We start from the raw sequence: 12,944 nt of genomic DNA, 5'->3' as shown, positions 1-12,944 counted from the left end.
TACATATATATATATGTGCACACATTTATATATATATATATATATATATATATATGCATGTTCAGTAGGTCATATGGGCATCTCTCTCTTATGAGGATTGTTAACAATGAAAAGAAACCACATGCTATGCTTGTATATGAAGAGAATTACTACAACAATTTTTTTTTGTAATAAAAATCATTGTTCAGGCATCAACATGGCCAAACCAGGGTCCTTTATGAAGACAGTCCAACCAAAGACTTACCCACCAAATAAAAGTCAAATGCAATGCACTGTGGGAGTGTTGCTGCCTTCTCGCTGCCAATGGTCTACAGCTCAGCAATAACCATCCCCCTTGGTCAGGCTGCAATGGATCCTTCCAAATCTGGATTAAGATGGGGGTTGGGAGGATCTGAAGGGGCTGTCGGAGAAGCCTAGGCTAATCTTCCTGCTCTTCCAACGGAGGTTTTACACTCTGGCTCTTTCAGATTCAAGGACCCAAGCTGAGGGCCACAATGTTATCTCTCTGCATTTCCCTGGTTCCCTGTTCTGCATCCTATTAGCTCTGCTTGGTGCTAGTGGTTTTCACTGCCATTGCCATTATCTCCTGGTTATGTGGCCACTGCATCTTCTTGGTATGAAACCTGGGATTGTCTGCCTAGAAGAATGGGAGATATTTGCCCCAGGGGGCAATGTGTTGTTGAAGCCTGGCATAGTGGGCCCAGGAGAGGACCTGATGGGGTGGAAAACGAAGGAGGAGTCAGCCAGGATCCAAATGCAGCTGTTTGGAAAGGCAGAGGCCACACCCATGACTAGAAAACCCTTGGGTTGCTGAAAGTGATTCTCCAAAGCAGAAATGCTGATTTTCAGTTCCAACAAAGGCTAAGGTGTCCCCAGGCCATTGGGCAGGGAGTGGGTGAGGAGTGAAGGTGAAGGGTTATCAGTCATATTAAACATGGTTTCTCTTTCCTTAGTGGTGGGGGGTATGGCACCAGGCGTTTAGAGACACCCTGGCTTTCTGGCCCAATCATGGATGTTACTTGCAGCCTGGTCCTGCCTCTTTTACTCCTGATAAGAGACCTTACTCAGATGAGTCACCCCATGGGAGCCAATGGGATGGGCAACTCGAGTATGGATTACTTGTGTGAGTGCAGGGATTGGGCCCTACGGGTTTTCACCCGTAACAATTGCAGGGAAACCTTGGTCTGGACTACTGTGGCCTTGGAGGATGGATTCTGGCTTAGACAAAGGCTAGCGCAGCATATGTGGGGACGGGAGTTGGAGGAACCTCTCCAGGATAACCCAAGTGGTTTAGAAGGCAAGGAGGGAAAACAGGTTGGGGAAACTCATGCCATGCATATGGCACATGCCCAATCCAGTTGGGATTTGATGGCCCAGGTGGCTAGTCCAGCAGGGCAGGGTCCTTTGCCTTGCTCCCCCAAGGGGATGGCTGTTGACAGCTCTCCATTGCAGGCCATTTTCTGACAACACAGGCTCGACTAGTACAGCCTGTCTGCATTTTTCACATGGAGCTACATACACATAAATATTCAGAGGTTAGCCCTATGAGCAGCCAAGCCCCTTGCCCTCCCCGCCATGTCTTCCCACAGTGCATTGCACGACACACGAGGCCCTTTGCCAGGCAGCACAGCCATAGGTTGGACTGTTGTTTTCTGTAAGGCAGGGTCTGGATACAAGCCAATGAGAGGAAGAAGAGGAAAGGAATACAAAAACACTAGTAATTATTCCATCAGCATTGCCATTACAGGGTCACTGGGAAGAGGCAACTCAAGGCTGATAGAACAGGGCTGAGGGCAACGCTCCCCTTACCTTTCTCCTTCCTTCCCCTTCCTCTGTGTCTGTCTGTCTATGGCATCTGTGCCCCTCTCTGTGTCTGTCCATCCCTCCCAAGCCTCTGAGCCTCTCCTCTCCACCTGGCTGGGGCAACTGATAGAGGAGTGGGTAGCTTCCAGTGGTTCTGCTCAATGCACTGTGGAGTGGGGTTGTGGGTCTCCTTGGTGGATGTGGGGTGGGAGTGGTGGAAGGAGGGCAACGAGAGGCACGTTCTCCACATTCCCCCAGCCATCTGCACACCTCAGAAGGTGCAGAGAATGCGACTGGGAAGCTAAGTCAATTTCCCACATGTTCTCTCATCACTTTAAACCCATTGGCTGTGCTTTTCACTAGATCATGGCCCTGATTCAAAGCCTATCCATTGACTCTGACAGATTTTGGGTCAGGCCCTCTATGAGGCACAGTGTCAGGCCAACGTTTTCACCGGCTGGACTTTAACGAATCCCACAGGATCTGGCAAAGCAGACTGAGGAGGGACCTGGTATTTTTCAAACGGAATATTTCAAACGGGCTGTTGTAACAAAGACGGGGATCAATTGTTCTCCATGTCTGGTGAAGGTAGGACAAGAAGTAATGGGCTGAATCTGCAGCAAGGGAGAGTTAGGTTCAATATTAGGAAAAATTATCTAACTCTCACAGTAGTTCAGCTCTGGAACAGGCGTCCAAGGGAGGTTGTGGAATCCCTGTTGCTGGAGGGTTTAGGAACAAGTTGGACAAACCCCCATCAGGGATGGTCTAGGGTTACTTGGTCCTGCCTCAGCACAGGGGACTGGACTTGACAGCTTCTTGAGGTCCCTTCCAGAACAATGGTTCTATGGTTTTATGATCTCTCAAAGTATTTCAATGACTCTTTCCCAGGGAGGCATTGGACGGCCTTATTCATGGAGTCACTGAACCAAATTCTGCCCTCAGTCCCATCCGTGCCCTCCCACTGTATTACACCGATGTTCCTGAGAGTAAATGTGCCCATGAACAAGATCCTGACATGTCTCCTTTTGGTTTTAAGAGCAGGAGAGGCAGAGCTGGTCCTTGGCTGCCTGACACCTCTGGATTTCAGTGACAGGGTTTTCAGACTCAGTTCTCCAAAAAAGGCAGGACCATGTCTTGCTAGTGCCTGCGCAGGACAGTCATTTCCTCCCTCTGTTTGTATCACAGATAGAGAAGTGGTGAAGGCAGATGCTGAAGAGTAAACATTGTCCCACTGCACAGGGCTCAGGAATGGAGCACCACGAATGCCACTGGGACACAAGCAGGGCAGATTGCTGGGTCAAATTCAGAAGTTCTTACTCAGCCCCTACTCCTGCTGAAATCCATGGGAGTTCTGCCTGAGTAAAGACCATAGGAGTTGGTCCAATCTCTGGAAAGCTATGCTTATGCTAGGCCAAATCCTGAGAGGTGACCAAAACCACCCATTCCCACGGGATGGGAGTTGCTAGTTGCTCTGCATTTCTCTGTGTCTGGCCCTTTATCCTGAGCTACACAAAGGATGGAGAAAAAAGAAACCATGGAAGGACAGCTCCATCCAAACTCATCCCCCTTTATTTTTCCACTGAGGACGCTCCTAGATCCCGATCCAGTAGCCACTGAAATCAATGGAAAGACTTCCATTGACTTCAAGGGGCATCGACTCAGGGCTCCAGTGCATTGTGGGAAATTCATATCTAAGCAGATGGTCCAGCATCACACCAGATTGTACTATATACACCTAGACCCATTTACTTGGAATACATCGTGCTAGCCAACTCCACCCTTGGTGCCACCAGACCCAGGATATCTCAGGCAGCTGCAGCTAGCTCAGAACCCCGAACTCTTCTCTACATACACACATTTGCAGCACATGGACACACATATTTAGGTTTAAGAGCTGTTCATTTGGGGATAAACCCTGCCCCAATTGACTTAAACTAAAGCATAATAACTTAGATTTAAACAATAAGAGAGTCCTCACTCCTCCATTAAACTGAATCGGCCTAACATCACACCTGGAGTTAAACCAGTGCAACTCAGCATGTGGACCAGAGTGACACAGCCATGGCTGGGACTGAAACGATGCAGCGATGCACAATCTGGGGCCTTCCTAATATGACAGCTGAGACTTGATCCTGGAAGAAAAGCTTTGATTCACGCGTGTCATGGACCTGCCTGAGATTCCAGCCCCTTTCTCCTGCTCTGCCAACATCTCCCCACTCAGGAGGTCTAAACGCTTATTATTATTAGTTTTGTGATCACTGGATCTAGTTCCAAGTACCGCTGAGTCTGGAGATCTCTGCACAGCCCTATCCCATTCAGTTTGAGTTGTCTTGAAGAGGAGGGACGCACAGGAGCAAGGATGGGAGGAGGAGAGATTTGTAGGGAAGGAGTGAGAGAGGGAAAGAAGAACAAGAAAGGGGGCTGGGGGAGGCAGAAGAGCAGGATATTAAACTAGCTACAAAAACCTTGCTGAATCAAAACATAACAATTCCATAGGAGATGGACTCTTTAACGGTATCAAATCGAATTTCTGAGCAATGCACAGGGAAGGAGTGCAGAGATAAATGGGGACAAAGCTCTCATGAACATAACAAGACATGTTGCTTTCAAATAAAGGGGAAAGAACTGGAGGGAGGGAGTGGAGGAAGGAACAGTTTGGCGGAGGTTTGCAAGGTTAGGCGTGGCAAACGGGCACAGGAAATGGGCAAGCAGGCTGGGTGGAGGAGGTGGGGGGGGAGTTGGTGAAGGGTGGGAGTGAGGGGTGTGGGGTACTGGACACGGGGGGTGGTGGTGGTGAAGGGTTAGTGGTCTAAGACTGAAAATACTTGCCCTTCATTTTGATGTTTGGTACTGTGTGAATCCACCAGAGAGAGAAAGCAAGAAAAAAACAAACGAAAAAAACAACAAACAAAAAAAAAAGGGGGGGGGAGGGTTGGGTGGAAAGGAGGAAGGAGGGAGGGCACAAACAATATTTTATTCAATTTTTGTTTGAATAAAAATATTGTGTATCATAATCAGACCAAAAGGAAACCTCTTGCAAAAAAACGACATAAAGAAAAGAAAAAAGGCCACAGTAAAATAATAATAAAAAGTATAGATATAACTAGAGAACTATAATCGATCTATATTTATATAATCAAAATTAAAATGAAAGTCAGTAGCAAACAGTTGCAACAGTCTTGATATAGAAATGTTCTTATTGAGTTAGCAGACCATGCAAAAAGACAAAGTTAAAAGAGATCAGAGGGGAGACACGAGAGTGCCCAGAGGCACAGAGACAGAGAAGGAAGGAAGGCAAGAGAAGGAAAAAGGTATACAGAGATAGGCACAGGGATAGAGAGCTCAAGACAGGGAAAGGGACGATGCTGAAGGCTGTTATCCCACTCTGATGTAAGTGGCTGCTGAGAGAGCAAGGACCTAGGGTGTGGGCTGAGCAGTCCTCCAGGAGGAATCCCAGGAGCCGCCATGTCTGGGGAGAAGTCTTGGCCTAGATGTGGTGTGGGTCACTGCAAGCTCCCTTTGTGTGTAAACCCAACCCCTAGGAAGGGGGTATGTTTTGACCCACAGCGCCTTGTGTGAGGTGTTTATGGAGCAAGGTGGGGAAGTCACATATGCTGTGGGGGGAGGTCACAAAATCTTTTGAGCCCCCTTCTGCAGGTGACCCTGATGGGGGAGAAGGCTCAAGCTGCAGCCCAGAGACAGCAGAAGCATGTCTCGCTCCCATCTCTAGAACAGCAGCTGCTCTTCCTGGAATAGATGCTACAGCTGCTCCTTCCCCAGGGGGCACTGGGGCCAGTGAGTGCCAGCCCTTCCCTGCCCAACACGGGGCTGAACGAGGCCCCTGAAGCCTACCTGCTCATCTTTGAGTGGTGGCTGCTGAGGAATTCTGGGCCCTCCATTTATCTAATTTTTTAATGAGTCAGGTTTAAGCTGCAAATCAGGCCCTGGGTGAGGACAGCTACAAGGCCCTCCTAGCTGCCACCCTGGGCTGGCTGCATTTGGAGGAGCTGTGCTCCAGGGCTGAGCCCAGCAGTGAGCCTGTGAACCACAACTGATCCACTGGGCAGCTCGACCCGCATCATGAACCATAGAACTGACGGCCATAGTTGCTCCAGAGCAGTTTTTAGGACGCAAGCTTGGCTTGATGGGGAGGGATAGCTCAGTGGTTTGAGCATTGGCCTGCTAAACCCAGGGTTGTGAGTTCAATCCTTGAGGGGGCCGTTTAGGGATCTGGAGCAAAAATTGGGGATTGGTCCTGCTTCAAGCAGGGGGTTGGACTAGATGACCTTCTGAGGTCCCTTCCAACCCTAACCTTCTATGAATCTATACTTGGCTTGATGGGGAGGGATAGCTCAGTGGTTTGAGCATTGGCCTGCTAAACCCAGGGTTGTGAGTTCAATCCTTGAGGGGGCCGTTTAGGGATCTGGAGCAAAAATTGGGGATTGGTCCTGCTTCAAGCAGGGGGTTGGACTAGATGACCTTCTGAGGTCCCTTCCAACCCTAACCTTCTATGAATCTATGAATCTATGCTGGCACAGCCTGGGCAACACACGACAACTTCTACATGGAGGCTGAGAAGCCAGAGGACCACCTAGCAGACTCAGGGTGCACCCAGACATTGGTGCAGAGCGCTTGGAACAGCCCCAACTCCTTCAAGTGACAGAGCCCAGGGGCATCTCCTTGAGGGGCATTGCCCTGGCTCCCATCACCCACTGCCATGGAGCGAGACTGGACACAGTCTCTCCTGATTCCATGAGATGTCCATGGAGTCATTTGATTGACTCCCAGCCACAGGGCCAAGATGCAGGCTACCACAGGGCTTTGCAGGAGTTTGACCCCAATGGGGCTTGCAGTGGAGAGGCTACCAAACTGGACATGTTGGCACGGTTGTAGCAGGGAAGTAGGTAACAGGATGGCAGTGTTTGCAGGCTAGCAAATGCTGTTCCTGCTAGGAAAGGGATACATGGATTCTGCTGACTGATGCAGATGGCTCATTGCCCTACCTAGATATATCTAATGAGCGAGGACCTAAGGTGTGGGCTGAGCAACTCCTTGAAGAGGAACCCTGGGAGCAACCAAACCTGGAGAGGTGACTCCAGATGGATTTTGTGTTGGTTCATTCCAAATTCCTATTGTGAATAAAATCAAACCCCAGGAAAGACCTGCGTTCTGACCTGCTACACTAGGGGACTATGAATGCAGCAAGGTGCTCAGAAAGAGAAAGGGACAGTGGGCAGCAGAGAGAGACAGACAAAGACAGAAGGAGAGAGAAATGAGGGAGAAAAAGATGGAGGAGGAAGCCTGATTCACCCCCTTCAGGAGCGACTCATAATCCCGAGGTGGGAGAATAGGTTCTGGTGTAGAACAAGAGAGAGAGAGAGGTGCGCAGGTTAACACATAAGTACATAGACTAATTATAAATTAATTAAAAAGAAAATCAACGAACCAAAACTTAAATCATAAAAACAAAAGTGGTTTAAAACAAAACCCAAAAGAATCTTAACGAAAATAAAACATGCAAATTTTCACAGGCTTTCAAAGTAACTGGCTGCTACAGAATTATCACCTAGTACATCGAAAGCATATACAGCAGCATGTCAACCTCATCTCCTCTAGAGGGGTCTTTTTTTTTTCTTTTTTAGGAAACATTTTGTTTTAGGGGTTTTTTTTAATGCAAAATCTAAGTCTGAAACCCTCGCATTCCAAGGCAGACAATTAATCTTCCATTTTAAATGTTATCGTTCGTCTCTATTTTGAAATGATTATTATTCATTTTAGTAGCACACGTTTTGCTTATTTTCCCCCACATTGATCATTCTCTATACCAGCTGGTAGGTTCAGGGTCAAAGGGCATGTCAAAGGGCAAAAGGAAAAGGAAAGTGTCTACTTACACTTCACTTGGAGAATCTGGTCGCTGAGGTTTGCCCGGATGTAGTACTTGCTATAAGGTGGTAAGGCTAGCCCCAGGCTGTGGAAGGGAAGGAAGAAATCAGCATGTTTCTAGCCTGGCTGTCAAACTTTTTCCCAGGGGTAGGATCCTGGGGATCCAGGGGTAGGATCCTGGCCCTCGGACTCCAGTGGGGCCAGAATTTCACCCAACATGTTGTTCTAGACTGGCGTTTGACAATGTAATCAGGGACATCTGGGGCCTGATCCCTTAGGAGTCACTGGGCAGTCTGTTTTCAGAGCAGGAAGCGACACGGACATAGGCTCTGTCCTTGCCTTTACAAGCTACCCCGGCACCCACACAGAACCCCATTGAGAACAGGGGCAGTTCCCAGGAACAAAGCCAGAACATGCTAACCTCACCAAGGAATGTTTGGAACACACTCTCTCCCACCCCACTCCCCCATTAGATATAGGGATGGATGGCTTCAAAGTGTCTTTAACTAGTACATTCCCTTTAGCTGACTGGATACAGAGATCCAAATCCAGTTCTTCCCTCCCAGGGGTTGCACTCAAAGTCTGTTCCAGGGGTTCAGGAATTCAGGCAGGTGGATGTCTTAGAGCCCCACAGCACAGACTCTTCCAATCCTGGTAGCCACAGGGAGATCCAGGAGGGTGTTTCTGCAATCGGGGACCCAGAACCCCACCTGCCTGGGGCTGTGCTCTCTAGGATCCAAGAGACCTAGGGCTGTCCTAGCCACCAGGTTCTGCCCAGCTTGATGCGGGATGTTATTTGAAGGTGAGACCCCCACCATTGATTTCCCAAGCAGGGTCCTTCCCAGCTGCTGGAGCCTGTTCCCTGCAAATCCCAGAAACGAGATGGGCTGATGGGGAAGTCAGTGGTGACCAGGGCCCTGGAGACTGTTGGGAGAGGGGGGCTGGCATGGGAGTAAGGACAAGGGGAGTGAAGAGGTGTGGGTGGGGAGGAGAGCCAGGATGGCCATTCAGGGTTAGAGCCCGAAACAGGTTGGGAGCCTGAGAAGGGGGCAGCTCTGGCCTTGGGGAGGGGGGTTGTGGTTTTGGGGCCGCCTCCCTAATCTAACCCCCATTTTGTCCATTGCCAACCCTGCCATCTCCACTCTGCTCCTGTCCCTCTCCCACAAGGTGCTGCTCCCTTCACTTCCCTATCAGCTATTTGCCTCCTCTCCCTTCCCCAGGGGCTCTGCATGGGCAGGGGAAGCAAAGAATGCCCCATCTGTCACCTCCCCACATACAGCCAGCCCTCTCTGTCTGAACTGGTTTGGTTGTGTCCGGGAAGCCCACAGCTCCCAACAGGCCAGCAAGCAGCTGGACTCCTCTGATCCCTTTCCATTGCCCTGTAGGGATTTGAGTGACATATATTTTTTATCAAGCCATAAGCACATGGACTGTTCCCCTGCCCCTGCCTGGGTGTCCAGCCTCTGAGATGGGGCCATATTGTCTTCTTATGACTGCCCACGTTTTGTGCTTCCTTCCACTCCCCCACCCCCAAGGCCCTCCCTAGCCATTTGGGTGACCTACGCAGGGTCTGGGAGGCAGGAGCTGTGGGTGGGCACTTTTGGGGCCCCACAGGCTCAGAGTGGCCCGGGGAATTAGCGGGGGGCCGGGAGCAGCCCGCTCCGCTTCCCTCGCCCCGGCCCCAGCTGTGTCGCTCGGGGGAGGGGGCTTGGAGGAAGGGATCCCCCCCCATTCGCCAGCAGCAGCGAGAAGCGGAGCAGCCCGCCCCAGCCTGCTCTACTCTGCCAGCTCCCAGCCGTGGCGCTCGACTTCCCACTGCCGGTGAGGGCGGGGGGCGTCCTTTCCCCAACCTCCCCGCCCTCACCGGCAGCGGGAAGCGGAGCGCCGTGGCTGGGAGCTGGCGGATTGGAGCGGGCTGGGGCCAGGTTGCTCCGCTTCCCGCCGCAGCCAGTGAGTGTGGGGTTTCTGGGGGAAGAGGTGGAATGGGGGCGGAACAGAAGGAAGGGTAAAAGGTGGGGCGGAGGGAGTTGTCTGCCTCCCCCACCCCCCAGGGACGGCCCTGTCCCTTGCAGTGGGCACAGCCCACGTGGGGGCCGGCCGAGGGACAGGGCTGGTCGCCGGGGCTGGTGCTGCCGCGTATGCAGCACGCAGCTGCCTAGGACACCATGAAATTTGGGGCAATTTGGTATTCCAAATTTCATGGTGCCCTACGCAGATGCGTATGCCTAAGGACGGCCCTGCCCACCCCTCTGTTTTGTGGCTGTATCATGCATGCGATCAGATGGCTGGCTCTCCACAGCAGGGACCCTGTGCAGTTTCTCTAGTCTGCTTCGCAGCAATCCCTAGGGAATAGATATACTTACAATGAACCTGTCTACCCACTAGACGACAGCCTTCCCCAAGGCAGATTATGCTCTAGTCTAGAAGCCATAGCAAGCAAGCAAGATCTGTTTTTCTAAGGCTAGCACCTGCAGCTCCCACTGATTTGAGAAGTGACGGGGAAGCTTAGACTCTTTGAAAACTGGTCCATGGTTTTATTTCCACCATGGCTGCTGCCCGCTCTCCCTGCTCATGGCAGCGAGCGTGCATAGCCTTCATGAGCAATGCACAGGCATGATTTCACACGAGTCCCAACTCGCGGTTTGCTTCTCATTCTACTTTAACATTTATCATCAGGTGAATGGGAGACTCCGGTTGGCTGGTGAATATTTCGGGCCATGGCAGATGCCAGATGGGAACGTCATAGCAACTTGCCACCAAATTCTGAGACAGACGTCAGATAAATTCACTTATTTCTCCAGTAAAACTCATGCATCAAAGATGCCGGTTTTGCAATAATAAGCTACACTACAATATAACGCAGTGGATGGAAAAGGCTGCGGGTGCACTCCCTGGCCAAAGTCAAGAAAATGCCAGTTAAAGGAGGCCCACGCAACTTTCACTTTGCCCCGATGTTAGTAAGTATTAATTCCCCTAAAATCCCTACTTACTAGAGGTGGGCGGGAAATGGTTTTCCCATCCCAAGAGAATTTTGGGGATTTCAAACTTTTTCTTGTCCTGAATTGGGATGAAATGTCAAAATCTCAAAAATTTTCACAATCTGATAATCTGATAAATAAATTCATTACTGGGTTAATCAAAATGTTTCATTTTTTAAATTTCAAAATGTTTAATTTTTTACTTTTAATGCCCCCCCTGACTTTTTAACCATCCATTAACTAAAATTTTTAAACAAAAAGTTGTTTTGAGTAAAAAAAAAACTAAACTTTTTTGGTTTGAAAATGTTGAAACAAGACATTTTGACAAATTCCGAACACCTTTTCCCCCCAATGTTTTTTGGAGTTGGGAGATTTGTTGAATCTGACCCTTTCCTGCCAACAGTTCTGGTCTTGATGAATTGCCATTTTCTAATGGAAAAACGTTTTGTTGGAGAATTCCTGACTAACTCTATTAGTTACTTCATCACATACTAGTTCTCCAATAATACATCCAACCACTTTTCCCTGCGGTTTAAATACCCTTGTTGTAGCCCTGCAGAGTCTCTGTTATTCCTTGCACATTTTACAAAGCTTTAGCAAAAATTCCATGATACCATCTTGTATCTGAAAAATAGACTGTGATCATGTCATTACCATGTATTGTAATGTCTATGTATAAGAAGGTAGAATTAAGGTTGTACGTGCAATCTTAACTTGGGCATTTTATGAATTTCAAATTCTGAACTGTGCAACCCTAATGGTTTATTAAAATAGGTTTTTTTAGATGGAATTTCCTAGGGTTTACAGTTTTTTTTAAACAAGAGAAAAATCCATTGTCTGGCTCAGTCTGCCCAGGCTCCATGTGTTCAAACCTTTAGGCAGAGTGAGTTACATGTTAATAAAGAGCATCTACTGGACACATCTTGCATTCAGGATTATGTAACACCTCTGAGCAGTTGCTGACATGGGAATGTGACATTAGGAATGTTTGTCATGAAATTTGGTGTCTTTCAGTGCAGTGTAAGATGCCAGATGAAATTCAATAGAAGACTAGTGCAACATACTACACTTAGAAAGGAAAAATCAAATGCACAACTACAAAATGAGGACTGACTGGCTAGGTGGCTGTGCCGCTGAATAGGATCTGGGGGATTACAGTGGATCAAACTGAATATGAGTCAACAATGTGATGCAGTTGCAAAAAAGGCTACTATCATTCTGGGGTGTTTTAACAGGATTGTCGTACGTATGACACAGAAGGTCATTGTCCTGCTCTGCTTGGCACTAGTGAGGCCCCAGCTGGAGTGCTGGGTTCAGTTCTCGGCACCGCACTTTAGGAAAAATGTGGACAAATTGGAGAGGGTCCAGAAGAGAGCAACAAAAATAATCAAAGATTTAGAAAACCTGACCTGTGAGGACAGGTTAAAAAACCTGGGCATGTTTAATCTTGAGAAAAGAAGGCTGAGGAAGGACAGAGCTGGGGACCACACCCAGGTCTCCTGATTCCCAGCCACCGTTCCATTTACCTTGGACCCCACCAGGAGTCTCCTATCACCCATTTCTCCCTCTCCAGCCGGTGGCTGGCATCCAGCTGGTTTTTCCCGCTGCAGTTCTGTGCCTTCAGAGGGGCCAACACAGGAGATGGAACAGAGCCCTTCCACCTCCCGCCCACTCCTACCGGCCACACCCTGCTCACCTGTAATTGGTGCTTTTGATAGGGGCCCAGGTGTAGGTCCTGACGACTTCATCGATGTATCGCTGGAATTGCAAAGAGGACAAGCCATGGTCAGGGCTCAGGAAGAGACACTGAAATGGCAGTCCGGGTGCTACAGCCCACAGACAGGACAGTGCCAGGAGTCACACTCCAGGCTCTGAGTGCAACAGGCCCCTTGTGCGCCAGGACTATTACTGTCTCAGGTTCCCATTGCGTTCCATCTTTATCCCCAAGAATACAAGAATTTCTCTCCCCATCTCTGCGTGGGCCCTGCCAAGTCCTTACCTCATCCAGGGATTTGATCAGGGTCTTGATGACTCTCTGCCCTTCGCTGCCATCGATCATACTTCTCCGGATCTAGGGAAAAGGCAGGAAGGGAACTGAGCCCTGACACACACCGTGGCTCTGCACCCCAAGAGGCTGAGCCCTGGGCAGTCAGCTGGCCGTGTGGGCTCTCTGTGATCCTGTCCATGCTCAGCGCTCCAGACACATGGGGGAAAGGGGGGAACAGGGAGGGGTTGAATGTGGCCAGTCAAGAGCTCAACAGATCACCAGAAGGGAGAACA

At 49.4% G+C, this 12,944-nt stretch overlaps 1 protein-coding gene across 3 annotated transcripts in view; it reads right to left on the bottom strand.

Moving 5' to 3' along the window:
• Nucleotides 1-12,944, bottom strand: part of CACNA2D2 (calcium voltage-gated channel auxiliary subunit alpha2delta 2) — a 598,918-nt gene that overhangs the window by 30,892 nt on the left and 555,082 nt on the right. For 2 of the 3 annotated variants that reach the window (XM_084635197.1, XM_084635195.1), the window contains exons 20-23: nucleotides 12,664-12,735; nucleotides 12,361-12,422; nucleotides 7,695-7,771; nucleotides 4,633-4,653 (exon numbers count right to left, since the gene is read on the bottom strand). In XM_084635197.1, the coding sequence (XP_084491323.1) occupies nucleotides 4,633-4,653; nucleotides 7,695-7,771; nucleotides 12,361-12,422; nucleotides 12,664-12,735 (232 nt within the window). The remainder of the gene's footprint in view (nucleotides 1-4,632; nucleotides 4,654-7,694; nucleotides 7,772-12,360; nucleotides 12,423-12,663; nucleotides 12,736-12,944) is intronic. The other variant, XM_084635196.1, reaches the window with a different exon arrangement.

The sequence above is a fragment of the Lepidochelys olivacea genome (assembly GCF_965140295.1).
Source record: "Lepidochelys olivacea isolate rLepOli2 genome assembly, chromosome: 7".
NCBI lineage: Eukaryota > Metazoa > Chordata > Testudines > Cheloniidae > Lepidochelys > Lepidochelys olivacea.
This window is presented reverse-complemented; position numbering and strand designations above follow the sequence as displayed.